Source organism: Rhinoderma darwinii, chromosome 1 (genome assembly GCF_050947455.1).
Source record: "Rhinoderma darwinii isolate aRhiDar2 chromosome 1, aRhiDar2.hap1, whole genome shotgun sequence".
Taxonomy (NCBI): domain Eukaryota; kingdom Metazoa; phylum Chordata; class Amphibia; order Anura; family Rhinodermatidae; genus Rhinoderma; species Rhinoderma darwinii.
The window spans coordinates 15218500-15239287 of record NC_134687.1 but is presented as its reverse complement, the minus strand read 5'-3'; the positions used below and the strand labels follow the sequence as shown (position 1 = coordinate 15239287).

Below are 20788 nucleotides of genomic sequence, written 5' to 3'. Positions count from 1 at the left end.
GCACTAGAAGGACAGATCATGTTGGCTCCGCCCACACAGCACTAGAACGAGATCATGTAGGCTCCGCCCACACAGCACTAGAACGACAGATCATGTTGGCTCCGCCCACACAGCACTAGAACGGCAGATCATGTTGGCTCCGCCCACACAGCACTGGAACGACAGATCATGTTGGCTCCGCTCACACGCTGCTAGTTTTCCAGATTCCTACTGGCTCCACCCATTATATCTAACTACTGGCTCCGCCCTCACACCAGGAGATTGATAGATTCTGATGACCCCCGCCCAATCTGATGGCTCCTTACTAGATTGACAGATTACTGTTGGCTCCGCCCTTACATCGCTAGACTGACAGGTCAATACTGGCTCCGCCCACACCTTTTAGACTGACAGGTTCAGCCCACATTCAAATAATTTCTGACTCCGCCTACTTACTGGCAAAGCTGTTTCAACACTGAGTCTAAATCCTCCCACTTGCTGGCAGGACGCCGTGCGATTGACGTCACTTGAGAGTTAGCCTCACCTTCTAGCCGCCAGTCCCGCCCCCGGCTGTGACATTGTGTGTGTCATCAGTGTGCGCCGCTGGATTGCGTCTCTTCCCAGTGTATGGACAGGCGGTGATAGAGGAGAACGGAGCGGGTATGTCACCGTCTCATCTGTCTGTAAAGACGGGGGTCACTGCCGATTCACACGTTATAGTATTAAGGCTTCATGTAGCAATGAGCGGCACCGGTTTATTACCCTCGCCCACATAATATAACGGTCTGTGGGGGAGGTGCGTGGAGATGATCTATATTTGTATAAAAACTGTCCCCACGTAAAGGCGTCACATTGCCCCTAGCAACCAATCATCGTTCAGCTCTAATTTTCCCAGCCCAAGTTTGTAAATGAAAGCTGCAATCTGATTGGTTGCTTAGAAGAAGGGGTTTTCTGTGGGACAGGTTGATGCTTGTGTCCGTCTCCATGTTTATTTTATGTTCCATTTCAATTTAATTCCATTTTTATATTATTTAGGGCTACGTGGCGACTTGAGGCGGATGAATTAGCTGACAATTTGGCATTTTCCACACCGCCCAATCAATGACTGTTAAACCTTGTACTGCATCTGAGGCCAACGGTGTGACCCGTAGTTGGGGGGGGGGGGGGGTTATGGCTAATGTCTCCGTGTAGCCCCTGTGGTCCCCTCACTATAGGCTGGGGTGTTAGGCAGGTGTAAATTACTTTATTGTTGCACCATTTATGGCTGCCTGTTTATCTGCTGTTTTTGTGCAGACTGTGTGCTTGTGAACATAGACACCCGCGGACATTTCTGTAGCTGCTCCCCTAAATCTGCAGGTCACGTCTCCAAAACCGGCTGTAGTGTATGCAGTACCGGGCTGGTCTGCGTAGCAACACGAAAACCAGCCCTTCATGTATTTAGTGGCCGATGCAGGAAATGCCACACCGCCGATATACTTCCTGCCAGCAGAGGGCGCCTAGTGGGAGAGGAGGGAATGCTGTGACTACATACTGAGGATTTCCTGCGAGAGGGGGGATGGAGCTGCTCTTACTACTGGGTACATGAGGGGGCTGCTCTGACAGGAGAGGACAACATTTGACTACTAGCGGGGAGGTTGGGGGGGGGACATCAAAGAAACTACTGTATAGGGGAGCCCTAGTCTAATTTATATATTTTCGAACACTGTGTATATATAATATAATCCTAGATCGTGTGTGTAATATAATTTTTTTTAACACTTTTGTAACACCATTGCTTAAATATGAGGCTTTACTTATATTTTGTATTTTTATGTACATTTTAATGTTTCTAACCTCCATATCGGTTACATTGCAAATGCTGGGAGTTGTAGTTTGGCAACGGCGCCGCATGTCAGGAACAGCTGCTATATAAAGTCACTGCCATAGCATTTACATTCTGACCTGTGGATACATGTGGGCAGATGTGAGTGTTGGGGTCCCCCCCCCCCACCCCCTGATCTCTAGAATGAAGAGATGGCAGCGCTCTGCTGAGGGTTGTGGCCCTTTCCTTGGGGATTTGTATATAGTCCGTATTCAGCTGAGCGAAAGGGATCGGAGGCGGCGGACTGCTCAGTAGAGTTCAGGCGCCCTCTTGTTCTAGTGATCGATGGGGTTATCCACGTCCAGACACAAAGACTCACGACGTCAGACCTGTATCTGTGCGGTTAAGGACATGCTGTGGCTCTCTGCCTATGTGTTGCTGAGCGTTTTTGCGGCAGCCCTGATTGGAGGAGAGCCGCTGACTGACAAGATTTACTACTGAGGACCTGCGGATGTGGTGATCAGGGCCTAGTTATTAACCCCTATGGGTATAAATGCCATCGAAAACGCTGTATGTGAAACCGGCTTTATATTGGTATGTTGAACTGTATGGACACGGCGGTGCGGATTATAATGTACTTTTCCATAGACCTCTGGAACGTGTCCACCATTCGTGTCCAGTTTTTGGTATTTTTGGTGCAAGTTTCGGCCTCTGCTTTAGCCCTTGTGGATTTTTTTCCCTTCTGATTGTGTTTCTGTAAAGACGTGGTTATTATATAGATGGAAGACACTCATCTCCATTCTTCATCTACCCTTTTTTCAGTACTCGACGACCCCTCCCATTCGGTATCTCGAGACCCATGGCTACTGCACTATGTCGAGGATGGCAAGGACGTGTTTTCCGTACGGCTACGTTTTCATCTTTCACTAGATGGACGAGGACTAAAACACCACATCAACTTAACGTTCAGTCCGTTTCTTATTTCAAGAAAGTAGACCGCCACGTTGGAGACCTTCGAGATCTCAAAAAACCTTTGACCTATTCTTCGGCCATCAATGACATTGAAAAGGGACAACCAGAACCCGACCACAAGCAGAATAAAACTTCAACCCTTCGGCCAAAAATTAAAAAGCTAGCCTTACCTCTGCATACGGGGGTGAAACCATCGGAGAGACTTGCAAAGACCTATAAGAAAACCAAAACCGAGAATGTGTATGATGATGTGGAATCTTACAGTAGCATGGCGGACCCAAGGGTCTTCCAGCAAAGCAGACCCGAGTACAAATCTCTTTGCTACAACTCGGAACATACTATGGACGTTTCCATGGAGGAAGGTGAAACCATTCTACAAAAAGTGTCTCGTAATGATAATAATCTAGATCCTTCAGAATTGTCCGACTTTTGGGAGAAACTAAGTCATCTACCTGAAAACCTCATTGGCGGATTAAAATCAAATCGGCATTTTGAGAAATTATGTAGCAGCAGCTTAGAAGCTCTTCCGCTCTACACCCATGGGGACCTAATTCGTATCCTGGATGCCTTTGTCCGACTGAAAATTCCCGCAAACCATCCCATTCTAAGAGCTTATGAAAAAGAATTGAGTCATCGCGTGTGGTACCTATCCACTAATGACTTGTTACTGGTGGCCGACATGTGGAGATGCCTGTCGTTCAGTGTCCCGAAATTTTTGGACATAATGTACAGCTATATGAACTTGCGTTGTAGGGACCTAAATTTAGCTCAGGCCATCCAATTAATATACATTATAGGTGAAGGAAGACGTTCCCCCGAAGAGTTGATGGAGAAACTCGAGGCGGTGGTATTGAGATATCTCCAGACCATCAACCTAGAAGAGATCGGTACGGTTTGTCTCGGCTTTTTTAAGACGGGTCATGGATTATCTGAGTACCTAATGAGAAAGTTTGGTGATATGATTGTCGAAAACATGGCAGACATAAGCAACTACTCTTTAGTGAACGTTCTCAAGATGTTCAGGTTCACCCGTGTTGACCATATCGACTTTTTCAAGCAGGTCGGGCAGGTGTCTCGTCAACGTATACCGGATATGGGTATTCAGGGCATCATGCACGTCACCCTGTCCTTCGCCTCGATGCATATTCTGGACGAAGACCTCATGAATACGGTGGCATCAGTTATTCCAGATCGAGTATCTTATTGTAGGAGCAAAGACATCGCCAAGTTGCTTTGGTCTTTCGGTATTTTGACCTATAATCCACCAAATGCCGACGTTTTTTTCTCGACCTTAATCAACGAGATCTCCAAAAATCTCCAAGAGTTTCAGAGCTTTCCCGAACACTTCTTGACTTGTCTTATGGCCCTGGCTTTCTGCCAGAGGTTCCCACTGGATCTACTTGAGGTGGTCTTGAGTGAAGACTTCATCATACAGTCTACTAAAATAAGCCTGTTCGAACTCAAGAAGGATCTGTTCACTATAGCCGATAGCGTAGAGATCGAATGCCCCGACTACACCGGAGGAACCATTTCCCCCCAGCTCCGCCAAGAAGTAACCGAAATGCTTGTGAATTTCTCCAACCAGGACAAATACGTGAAGGAGGAGGCGCTCAAAGCTGCCTCGATGTTAGAAGTCTTACTGGGAGGATCGGAGTTTGTAAAGCACCACATGATCTTGCCTCACACTAGATCGAAAGATCTTGAGGTCCACTTCGATATTCACAACAAGCCCGTGCCAATCAATACAAATATTGTTAACGTCGAACGGTCCCAAAAGAAGAAACCCATTGGCCTTCGAGTCACCGACGACCTCATGAGTCAATTACTGAATAAGAACTTGAACCAAACTCCCGATGATCTTTATGATGGTCCGAGGATCGGTAGTACTATTCATAAATCCAAGAGTACTGCCGAAATCACCGAAGACCTGTTGTCCCAGTTGACCATCGGAAAGGGACTAAATAAAAAGACAGCGAGCAGTCCCGAGGTGATTAAGCTGGCCATTCAGGTTACCAACCGGAATCACTATTGTTATGGAAGGAAACGTCTCCTGGGTCTCCACGATATGAAGAGGAGGCAACTGCAGAAGTTGGGCTATGTGGTGGTGGAGCTGCCTTACTGGGAGTGGTATCCTCTAAGCAAGTGTTCACAGTCGGAGAAACTTTCCTATCTGCATTATAAAGTGTTTGGATCTTTGGAGCGTGTGAGGTGATGACTCATTGGGTCATTGGGTCTTCTGTGCTGATGACATCACGATCCTACCTCTGTCGGCAATAGTATATGGGTTCATCAATGATCGACCGGCAAAAGAAGGGAACGAAGACCCGGTCCGGATAGATTCAATTCATGAGTGATAAAGTCCTGAATATTGCGCTGGTTGTGGCCACGTATAGTAGATGTATTACCAGAAAATAAATGATATCTGTGTCCATCACCCCCCGTGCTATTTAAATGATTTCCTATGTGAATATAAAGGCTGCTTTCTTGTCTGTGTGAAATTATTATTTATTATAGTTCAGTTGAATTATTAGGGTGGAAAGGTAAGCGTTAACGTCGGCTTCCGTTTCCGGTAAAGGGTGGAAAGGCAAACGGAAACGTCGGCTTCCGTCTCCCTCACTATTGAACTCCATTCCCGTCTGGAATATCCGCAAAGATGTTTAATAGATGTAGGTCCCAACTTGGGGACCCCCGTTCTCGATATAGGTGCAGGTCCCAGAGCTTGGACCTGCATCTCTCCGACATCTATGTGGATATTTTATAAATGTCTGAGATGGGAATAACCCTGTAACCCCCTAGATGCCGCGGTCAGTGCTGACTCCGACATCTACGGGTCCTTTTACATGGGCTGTGAAAACGAGCGTTGATCGGCGCTCGTTTGCTCCTTCCACCAGGAGCAATGATCGCATGTTTATGGGGACGAGCGCTTGTTACTACGATCGATGGTCCCGATAAATTTCCATCATGTCGGCAGCGCGTCTCCTTGTTTATACGGGAAGATGTGCTGCCAATTAGCGGTCATTTTATTGGCAGCATAAACCAGCAGATCAGCTGATGAACGAGCGTCTGCCTGATCGTTGACCAGAAAACGGGGTGCAAATAGGGCGCTGCAGCCAGAGCCTTATAGGCCGCCTGTCCGTTATACACTGACACGTATAATACATTTTCAATACAGATGCTCGAGTCCTATAGTACATAAAAATAGAAGCCCCCCCCCCCCCGCCTGGGTACAAAGCCCTTTTATTATGGAGATAAAAATATATGTACATAGTTTGTATCTCCACATTCGTAGTGGGCCGTACGATAAAATGAACGCCATATTGAACCTACACGGTAAACGTCGCCCCCTAGTGGGACTGTAAAAAAACGTTTTTAATACAATTTTTAATAATATAAGTAACAAAATATTTAATAAATAACACTGCTTAGTATCACCACATCTATAACAATCCGAACTAGTCAATTCTTGGAGGGTGGGGAAGAAAAAATAAAACTGGCTCTGGCGTGAAGGGGTTAAGAGTTGCCTGGTTTAGACAACTCTTTTTGAAGTGCGTGATTAGAGCATCCGGGATTAAAATGGCGATCCCCCGTACCGGACGTTTCTCTCGTTGGAGGACCCGGCTTGTCATGCATTACGTTGACTGCCCACTGGTTTTAATGGGCACCATGTAGTACTGGTTTTGCTGCCAGGTTCCCCCCTACATTACAGCTGATCTCCGGAGTCTCATCAGCAGGACCCCTTGTGATCATCTAATTCTCAGGGGGCCCTTCTAACCAAGAGGGATTGTCCAAAGTGTAAAAAGTGACCCTGCAGGGTTAACAGGATTCTCAACCCAAGAGTTGCTCACCTTTTGGGCCCTGTTCACACAGTTTTATTTTTTGCAGGCAGAAAAAATTCTGACAGGAAAAATTAGCTTTTTTTTTTTTTTTTTTTTTAAGTGGTTTTGCACCACAAGCGTTTTTTGACACGTTTTTTTGACGCGTTTTTTTCCGTCTCCTGTTGATTTCAATGGGGTTTTTGAAGCGGAAAATTCCTCTAGATAAAGCATGTCGCTTCTTTTTCTGCTCGAGGCAATTGCGGCAGTTTTTTTTGGCAAAAAAACACGGCAAAAGCACTCTGTGTGAACAGGGCCTTATGCTGAGCTGGGAAAACAAGTTTAAAGTGTAGCTAAGCGTTTGACAAACTTCTGACATTTTATAGCGACATGTCTGGAGTTTGGATTGGTGGGGGTCCGAACACTGAGACCCCCACTGATCGCTAGAACGAAGCAGCTGAAGGTCTCGTGTGAGCGCTCAGCCACTTTGTTACTGTTCGGCTTTTTCCGGAAAGCCGATGTATCGTAGTGCGAGCTCATAGACTTTCTATTGCGTCCGTCCTCCGATACATTTATTTCCCGAAAAAGCCGAACAGGAGCGAAGCGGTTGAGCGATCACACGAGACCTTCTACTGCTTCGTTGTAGTGATCGCTGAGGGTCTCAGTGCTCGGACCCCGACCAATCCGAACTTCTGACGTGTCGCTATGACATGTCAGAAGTTTGTCAAACGTTTAGCTCCACTTTAATAATCGCTATGTATTGGGAGTTTGGCGTCAAGCAATAAAACAAGGAAATAAATATTCTCTCTGTATTAATCCTGTAGAAGATACAAAAAAAGACACGACTAAGGTTCATCTGTCGCCGTTGAAACAAAAAATATGTCCAAAATATTTGGGCTTGTGCTGGAGACAATGCAACGTAAAAGCGAATAGAAAACACATGTGGTGGGATTGCTTCAAAATTTTACATTTCTGGAAAGAGGTTATATCTCCATCACCTGAGCTGGGGATTTTAAATATATCTTTTAGCCAACCAGATACCAATCGCAGCAGGATCATCAATTGCTTTAAAATGGTAAGGGGAGAAAAATAGGACGACTAGTATAGAAAACCCGTTACACGGGCTCGCTAGCAAAAAGAATGGTACATTTTTTTTCTAATATTTTTTAAAAATACTTAAGTGTAGTCTCTTCGGGCTTTCCCCCTCTTTTCCACCTCTGGCTATCCCCCCTCCCGCTCTTATCCACCACTCGACCACTCCTCAAATATCCACCACTCCTACTCGAATAACCACCACTCGACCACTCCTCGAATAACCACCACTCGACCACTCCTCGAATAACCACCACTCGACCACTCCTACTCGAATAACCACCACTCGACCACTCCTACTCGAATAACCACCACTCGACCACTCCTACTCGAATAACCACCACTCGACCACTCCTCGAATAACCACCACTCGACCACTCCTACTCGAATATCCACCACTCCTACGCGAATATCTACCACTCGACCACTCCTACGCGAATATCCACATCTCGAGCACTCCTCAAATATCCACCACTCCTACTCGAATATCCACCACTTGACCACTCCTCGAATATCCACCACTCCTACTCGAATATCCACCAGTCCTACTCGACTATCCACCACTTGACCACTCCTACTCGAATATCCACCACTCCAACTTGAATATCCACCACTCCTACTCGAATATCCACCACTTGACCACTCCTCGAATATCCACCACTCCAACTCGAATATCCACCACTTGACCACTCCTCGAATATCCACCACTCCTACTCGAATATCCACCACTTGACCACTCCTCGAATATCCACCACTCCTACTCGAATATCCACCAGTCCTACTCGACTATCCACCACTTGACCACTCCTACTCGAATATCCACCACTCCAACTTGAATATCCACCACTCCAACTTGAATATCCACCACTCCTACTCGAATATCCACCACTTGACCACTCCTCGAATATCCACCACTCCAACTCGAATATCCACCACTTGACCACTCCTCGAATATCCACCACTCCTACTCGAATATCCACCACTTGACCACTCCTACTTGAATATCCACCACTCCTCGAATATCCACCACTCCTACTCGAAAATCCTACGCTTCAACTCTATTGTCCACCACGTCCAGTGTCCTTGTTGCTTCCATCGTCGAAATGAAATAATAATAAGGAATTGGAAGGGAGAGAAATTAGGTTTGGCGCGTATCATAGTTTGGTTGTATTTGGTAAGCGAGGGAAAAGCAGCTGAGTAAAAAAACCACAACTGTGCCTCGGACACCATGTTCTCACCCAGTGTGTGTGTGTGTGTGTGTGTGTGTGTATATATATATATATATAATGATTTAGATGGTAATTGCCAAAGTGAATTGGTGCTATACCTATGAAGTGTACTTAGTGGAATACTAAATTTTCAACAAACTGGTAGAAGATGGTCTAGATGGCTATTCCTGATGGACTCCGACTCAGACAGGAAATAGCTGATATTTCTATTTTCTATATTATTTATTATTATTAGTCAAATTTTTTTTTTTTTCCCCTGTTTTTTTTTAAATATATTTTTGGATGTGGCTCTAGAGGAAATATTTGAGAACATTTTTATGCTACTGTAATGTATTTTAAATGTTTTGGAATATTGTGAATGAATAAAATTACAGCGCAATAACACTGGTTTAAAAAGGATTCTTAACCTAAAATTGAAGGAGATAAAAAAAAATGACCCATATAACGGAGGGCGCCAAGAAAAAAGGTCTTAATTGCAGACAGAGCTTTGGTGGGAGGTTTGTGTTGCAGCAAGCTGCCTCCCAATCACACACCACATCCTTAAGGGGGTTTTACATTTGGCGATTATCGGGCAGACGTGCATTCACAGAAAGCTCGTTGTCCATAGCTCCGTGTGACAGGAGCAAACGAGCGCCGATCAACGATGTCCGCCGGTGTAATAGGGTCCCTAAGTCCCTCGCCATGATTGATGTAAAAAATTGGAGGATGATACTAGCATTGTACAGTGTTTGCTTCATCTGAAATTCTCTGTTCATAATATTCGTCTTGCTGTAGCCATTATTAACCACCAGGTGGCGCTGTGGGTCTTTATGACCGTTCCTGGCTTGTTAAAATATTTGTCCAAAGCCTCTACAAGCAGCGAGCTACCGGAAAGTCGTAACTCTCTCACCCTGGAAAATCCACGGCACAACTGCGCGTTTTACTTTTTCCTTTTCTTTTTTCCCGCAATAAACAATGTCTCACGACTCACCCTCTAAAATATCAGAGAAGAGATCGTTCTATAAAAAAGATAAAGAGAACCAAACATGGTCAACGTAAACTCCACCAGGCAACATGAATAACAGCAGTAAGTGGTTGAAGGGTTATTTGAAAGGCCGATATGTATGGCATACTATAAGGGAGGTGGGCCGATGCCCGTGAGGAAATCCAGCACTGCCAAATGAGAATCCCTACTGCTCGTGGGAGGGAAGGGCTATGGACATAACGTGATTCCCTGGACTCGGTCCACGTTGTGGTACAGGATTGCCCATATTGTTGTTCTAGGGGGGCAATGGCCTCCATATAGAATCGGAAGCACGTGGCGGTACTGTGGAGGCGTCACACCTGTCTATGGAGCCCTATAATGTCCAAAACTGATCTGTAAGACGACCCCGTGCATGAGCTGAAAAACGTAGAGAACCCCAACCCACTCAGGCGTCAGTGATGTGTTGGCTTTGTAGACCCCCCCCCCATCTCATCATCGGTTCACTATGACCGCCAATCCCAGTCACCACTTAGACGGACTGGGTTATTCTATCGGCAATGCTCGCTTGTATCCATCACTACCTCTCCTTGCGTGACGGTGACGTGTCAGAAGTCGCCGTTAAGTATGAGGTTTGTCCGTTCACAAAACGCCACCAGGGCCGGACACATCCCAGGAACCAGGCGGACGATGCTTCAATATATTTTCGATCTTCTAGGTGTTGCTGCGCGGAGAAGTAACAGAATATTCAGCCAGGATGGTCGTAAACCTCTGTCTGCCGCAGTTCAAGCCCTGGGTATTTTGTAACAAGGTAATTATTATTATTATTATATATTTTTTTTTTTTTATTTATTTACTTTATCAATTATAAAATGTGCTCTACAATCTGTAACCATAATTATATAGGTTGACTTCTCGTTACGGCGGCACTATGGACGGAATATGTGGGATATAGACGTCCTTGAATGTATCCCATCTATGGAAAAGCCATATAGACTCTGACGTATGTATACAATGCCATCGAGCCAATGGGGGTCTCCCTTAATAAACCTGTATGGCATATGTCTTATGGGTAGGGGCCTGACCATTGGGATCCTGACAACTGGAGTGCTTGGTCCCCTGAATCCAGTTGGCCATGTTTTACGGGGTCAATTCTTATTGAAGTTTTTGGAAGATATGAAAAAAATTAATTCATTGTGTCATTCAATGGACCCCCCACTTATAAGACATTAAAGAAGCTCGTCCCCTCCCCTGACGTGTCTATTTTAGTAAATAAGTTAGTAAATATAACAATTCTGGAGCATTTTTTCTTAGAACTTTTCATTGTGCCATTCCTCTGTTATTCCTCATGGACGTTTGGGAATAAATTGACAACTGGGTGTTACCAGTTGGGGGTGTGTCCCTACATAGACTGACTATGTCCAATCAGTGCTGACAGAGTGAGATTTGTAGGGACACGCCCCCTTGACCAGGTGCAAGGTAACACCCAAATTTCAATTTATTCATAAATTTCCAGGAAGAATAGCAGAGGGACGGCACAACGCAGGGTTCTAAAAAAAAAAGGTGCTCCGTACCGACAGAGAATGTGGGGCAATCTATTCCTAGCAGCCAGATTGTCAGACGTGACTGACGTGTTCACCATGCTGACAGCAGAGGAGGGAAATGCAGCTTATTGATTGGAGAAGACCTTTAAAGGGAAAGTTCTAAGAGACAACTCTCACCTTTTTATATTTCTTTGATATCTTGAAGCGGCGCTATTTGTTCTTGTTTTGCACGGAGATGCAGTGAATTGTATAGCATCTTGTAACCCCTTCAGGCCCCTTGCACAGGTCCCTATTTTTAATCTGAATTTAGGGACCTATTCATTTCTATGGGCTACGGACACCTTCCTGTATTTTTACGGATGGGTGTCCGTGCCATATAAATGATAGAACATAATTGCAGCACGGACTCCCCATAGAAGTCTATGAGCACTTCCGTAATTACGGACGGCTACAGAGGTGTAGCCGTCCGTAATTACGGAAGCGTTGCTGGGCGACACGCTGTTTGCAGATGTTGCACATCATTTGTGGTTTTCTTCTTTTGGATTCCGTAAATACGGATGAACTACAGACCGTATTTACGGACACCGTTCCTTATATGCGGATGATTTCCGGATGACTATAAATGACTACGTATCCTTATTTACGGACAGTATTTATTTATGGATGGATGAAAAATACGCTTGTGTGCATGGGGCCTCAGTACGTGCGACTACAAGTGGTCACCTAGATGGTAGGCACACGGTTGATAGGCAACCCAAAGAACCAAATCATGGAAATTAGACTTTAAATGGGTTTTCCCATGAGGGACATTTATGACATATCCACAGGATATGTCATAAATGTCAGATAGATGCGAGTCCCACCTCTAGGACTCTCACCTATCTCTTGAACGAGGCCCCCTAAACCCTGTTCTGAAGGGGTTCAGTGTTGTGGCCGAATCGTGTGATTTCCGAACATGAATTATGGAAACCGCGAGCTGCGCTGTTTTCTTCTCACGCGATTCGGCCACAACACAGAGCAGTAGAACGTGGTTTAGCGGGCCCCGTTCTAGAGATAGGTGCGGGTCCCTGTGGTGGGACCCACATCTATCTGACATTTATGACATCCTGTGGATATGTCATACACGTTCCTCATGGGCAAAACCCCTTTAACATTTCAATATATATATAGTGCTTTAGGGATATTTGACAAGCCGTTATGCAAAAGATTGTGTTTTTTGTTTTTATTGCCTAAAAATCTTTTCCTTCTTTAGATCAGTGCTGACGGATACGAAGTGGAGAATCTGGTCTCGGAAGACCTCGCTAAAAGGAACCGTGGTTTCCGCTGTGAATATTTCATTAAGCCTCCTATACACCTCACCTTCTCTTTCCCATTCAATATAGATATATGTAGGATTAATATAGACACCTCTTCTGGGGGCCACCAACACTTTTCAGGAATAGACATTTATACAGCTACCTCCACCAACAAAATGTCTTGGAATAACCACGAGTCGCACCAGGCGGCCTTGGTTGGCCAGACGCTGGACAAAGAAGTCTTCGTTTTGGTGGGGAAAGTCGTGCTAAAAAATCAAAGCAAGGCTACGTTTAATAACCGAGGCTTCAAACCAAGACACCCATTCCATCAAACCGATAACGTGATGTCTTACCATGGGTCATCCTGCCAAGATCTGTGGAACAAGGGGCAGCACTCTCTCGGTAACGTGACCCACCTGAAGATCTGTATAACGCACGTAGCTGGGGGGACGCCCTGCAGTATAAAGAGGGTGGAGGTGTGGGGACAGCCGGCAAAGACTTGCCCTAAGGAGGTGGTGGAGAATGTTTACCAGATTGCTTGCCTAAGTCTTCCCCATGGCTTCGGGCAGCAGCGTCCCGTATCGCCTATGGAAAGTAACCACATGTCTTATAGCAACTCGGAAAATACCCAGCACACCCTGAGCGAGCTCGCCAATATTCTCCAAGATGTCCCCGAGGAGTTCCTGGACCCAATTACACTGGAACTCATGACTTTTCCCATAATCCTACCGTCGGGTAAAGTTATTGACCAAAGCACACTCGATAGATGCAACCAAAGCGAAGCGTCATGGGGCAGGATGCCAAGCGACCCGTTTACGGGTGTTCCTTACAACCCACACTCACAGCCGCTCCCTCATCCAACACTGAAATCTAGGATAGACTACTTTCTCTTACAGCACAGTATCCCTGGCTCCAACCTCCTGGGAAGAGCTCGGGTTGGTGCCCCGGTGACTCCTTCTTCCATAGCTTTGTCCTCCATGAAGAGGAAAGTAGAGTGGATGGAGGATTCGGCCAACGATGGCGATAATGTAGACACCTACTTCTCAGCCGTTAGTGGCCTCACGTCTACATCCGAGTTCGGCGCCAAGAAGTTGAAAACGGAAAATGACGGTCACGCGTCACAGATGGATTGCTCAAATTCAGGTATTCGCAACGTTCTCTGCACAAATATAGCCACGTTGATAATATACTTTATATTTAAGGGGGTATAAGTCAACCCTGGTCTAGATGCCCTATGTGGCGTGGACCCTCCTCTGAGCCACAATGGAGAGCCACTCCGAATGGCTGCCATGTTATGCTACATTTCCCCCTAGCCATAGACGGCTTTCCCCCAGCGAGATCAGCAGTTTACCTGGGATGCTGGAAGATCGTCGTCGCCGCTGCCGCAACTACAATATGAAAAAGGTTTTCTCAGATGAGACGTCCCCTTTAATGGGTTTTTTACCTCATTTACTAGTCTGGTAAAACGCGTAAGCAGCAAGCAAGGTAGCGCAGATGTCGGGCCCGCTGCTGCTTTGTCTTCTGTGGTTAACAGAACAGTCGGAGAGGCTACACAGGACATCTCTGCGTTCTGGCAAACTGTGTGGTTTCTCCTACATTGGGGAGGGGGCCCTCCTTGCGGTCTGACAGTGCTCGGGGGGTGGCTCTATATATTTCACTTTTATTCAGCCTCTATACCAGGTCCCTGCTGGACCTGCTATATAGGAGGCGGAAACCATAAAATTGAGCCACAGGCTGCAGTGTTATATATGGGAGGATTTTCTTTAACCAGTTCAGTTCCGGGCTATTTTGATCCTTCAGGACCAGACACCGTTTAGCCCTTTTTAGCACTCGTTAGTTAAACGGCTATAACTTTTTGATTTGTTGGGCTAGCGACGTGATTTTTGTGATTGTTTTTTCCGTAGACAATGCAGGTTTCTTTTTTATCGTTTTTATACACATCCTTTTTGCTATTTTAGAATTTTTAGGCTTAAAGTTTGAAAATAATAGTTAAAAAAATAAGCTTTTTTACTTTTCAGCTATTTTTTTTTGGTAATAACATAGTTTTACCCTAAAATAGACCTTTTATTTGTGATCGTCATTGTCTACTATAAATTTGTATATATTACATGTCTATGTTAGGGTAATTGGGTCAGCGCTAGCGTTACAACAATGATTGGTGGGGGGGGGAACGTTTTTTTGGGGTGGGTATTTTATGTGTATTTATTATTATTATTTTTTTTGCACTTTACTTTTATTTTTTTATTACTATGGTCTTTTTTTGACCTTTGAGGGACTTTATATATATATTGAGCTGCCTCTATTCCTATACACAGCGAGCATTGAGCGCTGTGTAAAAGGGATCGGAGAAGACAGAAGCCGCGAAAGCTGCTTCTATCCTCTCCACAGGGTCCCCGGCAGTCACTGACAGCCGGAGACCCGACATTCAGCTGCCCGATCGCTTGGGCAGCAAGTTAAAACCCGCGCCGTAAATAGTCTATGGCGCGGGTTTTAAGGACCCTGACCGCTGGCCGTAAATACACAGCCAGCGGTCGGGAACCAGTTAACTTAAAACTCGGGTAGGATGTAGTGTTATGTACAGATATTTCTCTAGCTGCCCCTATATTATAGGTAGAAAAAAAATGGTAAATAGTAAAAGTTGAATTTTTATTGGTAAAAATAAAGGCGCAAAAACAATTACGGAATTTTTAACACACTTTCAAAATAAACAGAACTGTAACAACCCCAAACAATACAGTGAACACGTTATTTATGGTGATCGGAAAACCCATCAAAAAAGTTAATCCACTTATGTATGGCAGAATGGCGCCAAAAAAAAAAAAAAGTACAGCTAGTCCCGGAAAAAACAAGACCTCATCCGGCTATGTTGACGTTAAAATAAAAAAGTGCAACATCCAGGCGGTAAAAAGGTTACATTAGAAACTTTGTGGTATACAGCTGCATCTCTACTACTTTTGGTACAAGCACCACTGGCGACCTTGGTGTATAATATACTCGGTGGATGAAAGATTTATGTGGGCCCTTGAGCGACTCTATCGCTATATCTCTATATCTCCCATACACTGCACACATACGGAAGAGAACATCCTGCTCACCTATCGCTTTGTAACCCACTCTCAGAAACTGCAGCAATATGGAGGAGATTACACAGCAGTACTGAGCAGTGTAGTGCTGAATTCAGCACTGGGGTGAGATATAAGGGTATGTGCACACACACTAATTACGTCCGTAGTTGACGGACGTATTTCGGCCGCAAGTACCGGACCGAACTCAGTGCAGGGAGCCGGGCTCCTAGCACCATACTTATGTACGACGCTAGGAGTCCCTGCCTCGCTGCAGGACAACTGTCCCGTACTGTAATCATGTTTTCAGTACGGGACAGTAGTTCCACGGAGAGGCAGGGACTCCTAGTATCGTACATAAGTATGATGCTAGGAGCCCGGCTCCCTGCACTGAGCTCAGTCCGGTACTTGCGGCCGAAATACGTCCGTCCATTAAGGACGTAATTAGTGTGTGTGCACATACCCTAACACTTACTAGAAGCTGCAGCAGCAATATGGAGGAGATTACACAGCAGTACTGAGCAGTGTAGTGCTGAATTCAGCACTGGGGTGAGATATAACACTTACTAGAAGCTGCAGCAGCAATATGGAGGAGATTACACAGCAGTACTGAGCAGTGTAGTGCTGAATTCAGCACTGGGGTGAGATATAACACTTACTAGAAGCTGCAGCAGCAATATGGAGGAGATTACACAGCAGTACTGAGCAGTGTAGCTGTGAATCCAGCACTGGGGTGAGATATAACTCCTAGTAGAAAGCTGCTGCAGGGTTTGTGTCTCTCTCTGCCTCTCTCTCAATCTGCTCTCTCCTCTCCATAGACCCCTATGGGCAGCTGTAACCTGATCCCTCAGTGAGCTGATAGTTCATCTTGTCTTGAAGAGAGAGATTTAGCAGTAAATTCAGAGTGAGTGAACAGTTAGGAGGGGGGAGAGGAGACTTAACTGGAGAAAGATGCCGTTTTCTCTCATAAGATATATTACAAAGTTTCTTATATTCACTTGTACTATTGATTTATATATATTTTTTTCTCCAAGTCAGTGACCGTATAAGAAATGGTATAAGAATTTTTAAATATGTTTTTTTTTTACAGAATATATTGAGTATGTTGCCTGGTTATGTAGCAGAACAAGACAGAAAATATAGTAGGGGAGAAATAAGGAGACCACTCTGGTTTAGCTGGTAGAAGCCGTAATGCACCTTTAGGTAGCAAATGTGATTTCAATGGAATCTACATAGAAGCCGCTGCCTGAACCGACACTTGATAATCAATAGTTAAAATAAATCACATAGTGTCACACGACGGGGCTTTGTGGGAAGAAATAGACGTACAAAAACGCACCAGAATCTGCCCCTTTAAAAAAAAAAAAAAAAAAAGTCATTTGATACCGTCAAAAAATTTCCATACAAATGTAAATCTGTAGGAGGCGCTATTGAGGAGCAGAATTAATATATAGCCGTTGGGTGTATTTACGATCTATAGTGTCCCAAAAAAATGATAATGAGGGAACAAGGGATAAGGCGTGCTGCCAGAATAAAGGAAAGGCTTCCAGGTGTCATTTATTGGCAGATTCTATTATTATCAATGTGTTTCGAGCTAAAAACCAACCTCTTCATATCAGGTCCGAGTATTTTTGTAAGAAACGATCCATAGGTCAAGGACGGCAGCCTATAAAGAAGAGAGGTCCCTCTGATGTCACTAATAAAACCCTGATGACATCACCAACCATGTTTTCCAACATAACCAGGCGGCCATGGCTCATCCTAAAACATGATCCATAAATACAATGTTGTCACCACACATAACTGCCGCTATTCAAGACCGGTAAGACGTACATATTCATGTGTTTGGTGATTCGGATTCACACAAGAATCAACTACACTTAATATTCATCAGAAGGTGATGTCATCAGAATCTCTCAGTAGTGCAGCCTCTGACTTTGGGCCTGTAACTTTAAGCGATCATATCTCCGACTAGAAGTAAGATATTAAAAACCAGTTTTAACATGTTTCATGTACACTTAAGTGACTCTCTACAATTTCTTCCGGTAGGTCCCCTTTACAATGTTGAGAACTGCTGAGTAAGTGAGACATGAAGATGTTTGTCACTTGGTCAGTAAATGTACAAGTCTTGGACACTTCTGTAAGATTCATTTTGTTTTTGTACACAGTGTCAATATCTCATGAACAGAGACTGACACAAAGCCTGGACCAGGCCCTCACCACAGCCCTGGGGTCCATGCCCTCGTACACAGCAAAGTTTATGAAGAGTCAACACCAAGGCTTTCGCGCGGAGGGTGTCGGGAGCCCACCCTGGACCGCCGCCTCAACATTTACTGGTATTGTTCTGGACAAAAAGTCATGTTTCATGGGTGTCTTCGTTGTGTTTGCCAACCATTTTTGATCATACTAAATATTGAAGACTGCAGGGAGGACACGCATTTGTCTTCCCTGCATCTCTCGTCCACCTCATTTGAAGCTGGAAGTCCTGGATTCGATAGCAATTGCGATAGTTCCTTCATTTTGAGTCCCCTTTCGTTTACCCTTCTTTGGGGAAGCTCCAGGCGCATATGTCAAACGCACACCTAGACTCCCGTTATACCGATGGAGGCCATACGAGTGTCTTTTTGGCCTCTGTTGGGCTGGTATACTTCCGCATACCGTTTTTTTTTTTGCCTGATCGAATAGTGTAGTCGACAATGATCTATCCACGGGGACCCGCAAAAAAAACCATATACCACGTGGTATAATTTTTTTTCATTATTAACGTTCTAGCTTAAGAGTGGTGGATGCCACTGTATTGCATCGGTCACAGGCATTCGTTTAACGTATACGTCATTAACTTTTCATGACCTGATCCGTTAAAAAGGTGCCATATTAGTCTTTGGGTGACGATACCACCGTTAGGCCTCCGCCACAGCCTACCTTTAACGTATATATCGTGAGCTTTCCCCGGCACATACGCCAAACGGAGACCATAAACGCAGTGTGAAAGGGGCCCTTACAGTGACAAGTGTTTTATTGGTTTTGTGCTAATAGGAGATGATTAGTCAGTGGGTGGTCAGGAAGTCATGGGGGGGGGGGGGGGATTTTACCCTCTATTGTCCGACCGTTTTCTATAAGTGGAAATTCTGATTCTGTATTGAATTCGCCTTTGAATATGGTGTTACTAAAGCGCATGTCGGATCTTTATTCTACAGAGCACGCTAGGAGCGGCGCGTTTCAAGCCTGCACTTCGTGTATGAGGACATTTTCAGCTTATTGTAAAACGGAGCCCATTTATCAGCTTTCCTGCGGACACCTTATGTGTCGCCCTTGCCTGGCTGAAATACAAAAGTCCCTCTCCGTGGTCTGCAGAAATTGTAATCGGACCGTCGCCACCCGTGACGTCATGAGGGTCCACCTGTGAACGCCGCACAGAGCGGAGGAGCCAATCACGTAGATCTTCCTCCTTCCGGGATGTAACGCTTAAACGGGACACTACCTTTGCTGCTAATCTCTACAGACTGGTGCATATTTATTTAGAAAGGTCACGTTAGGAGTTATAAGAGGCGACAGAGACTTGGCGTCTCTGCTGTCTCATAGCTGTGTAATGAAAAGCCCCCCAAAAATATTGGTTATGTGTTTACAATGGGATTCCATTCCGTGTTATATTAAAACATGGACGCCTGATGGAACCTGATTTGGAATCAAGTGCAATTGTGTATCGTGATCTCCATGCTTTTCTTCCTCGGTGCCTGGTATGTTCCCCTTGTGGTTTCAGTACATTGATATGGCGAATAACAGCATACAGGCCTCGTGACGCCATTTATTGTCACCCGCTGGTCACCCGAGAATTTCTGTAGTAATATAATGGCCGTACTTGAGCACCCCCTGTGTACAGATTGCCCTAGTCTTCCTTCAGTTGGCTAATGGGGATATTAAATAAATTGACGCCAATACGTGTTCAAGGAACGGAGTTCTAAATGGGGGTTGGGGCTGCGGGTGTCCAATACATATAGCATTGAATTATGTATACATCTGTTGTTTTTTTTTTTTTTTTTGTAACCTTCCTGTCATATGACATGTCAACATGTCAGTACTTTGGTTCAAGTACAGTTTGCAATATGGCAGTCTCCAATAATTAAACACCTCAGGTACTTGTTCAAGATTCGAGAACTAATTCCGGAGTAGTTTTCTTTTGTTGCCAAAACGGTCCTCGTCCTAGCACTTCTGGATATGTTTTCTTAAAGCGGTTTTCCGAGCTTATGAAAAACACAGGAAAGTACCTCTATGTATCGGAGTGCCCACCAGATGATGCCACCATAGCTCAGAAGCAGTTATTTTTCATCATCTTACCAAGCTCTGTGCAGCACTGTTGTTTTAAGTTTGCTAGAGCTTGCTGTGGATGGGATTACCATGCAAAGAACTAGAGTTCCTATGATTCCTCTAAGGCATTGCCTAGATTTACAACTGCCTGCATTCCCCTCTGTTACATGGTGTAAGGTACTGCTGTAATTACTGCACTATTTATTGCCTAGCGTGTTAAACACAATCCCTCTAGAGTGTATGGGACGTCGCATAAGCAGGACATGATCATGTAACTACATGAGGCTAACAGAGGCAGTTCAGCTACAGACAGCACATTAGTAAGTGGTTAATCTTACTGCATTAAAACCATTTACACACACACATATGTAAGATTTGAAAACCCCTTTTGTAATACTAGGGGATGGGAGTTTATGAAACCATGCCAAGTATGGATAAAGGCGATAGAACATGGATCTTATTTAGCATCTTTACTGCGTGGTCTGTATGGCAGGATGGTGGAACGTGGTGGGACTTAGACTGCGAGTACTTGATGTGCTTTTTCTCACCGGTGGTTTAGTTGCTTGTAGGTTGCAATTCGTTCTGTCCTTGCTGTATTGGAAATCGACCTTCCATGAACTGATGAGCTTGAGAAGAGAGTTGGGCACCAATGGAAGAGTGTGTGCTTATGTTAGATAGCCAATATGAAGAGGTGGGAAGCATGGCAAAAAGGAAACTACATCATGAGCCTTTGACA

The 20788-nt window shown here is 44.8% G+C and overlaps 2 protein-coding genes across 2 annotated transcripts; both read left to right on the top strand.

The window, feature by feature from the left end:
* The first annotated feature begins 479 nt into the window (after nucleotides 1-479).
* Nucleotides 480-19906, top strand: UBOX5 (U-box domain containing 5). The gene is made up of 5 exons (XM_075855829.1): nucleotides 480-639; nucleotides 10565-10657; nucleotides 12643-13828; nucleotides 17916-18083; nucleotides 18945-19906. The coding sequence occupies exons 2-5, from the start codon at nucleotides 10604-10606 to the stop codon at nucleotides 19151-19153; spliced, it is 1617 nt and encodes a 538-aa protein (XP_075711944.1). The 5' UTR covers nucleotides 480-639; nucleotides 10565-10603; the 3' UTR covers nucleotides 19154-19906.
* On the top strand, nucleotides 2608-4972 carry FASTKD5 (FAST kinase domains 5). The gene has a single exon (XM_075848691.1). It carries the CDS (start codon nucleotides 2640-2642, stop codon nucleotides 4962-4964), a length of 2325 nt encoding a protein of 774 aa, XP_075704806.1. The 5' UTR covers nucleotides 2608-2639; the 3' UTR covers nucleotides 4965-4972.
* Nucleotides 19907-20788: the final 882 nt, after the last annotated feature.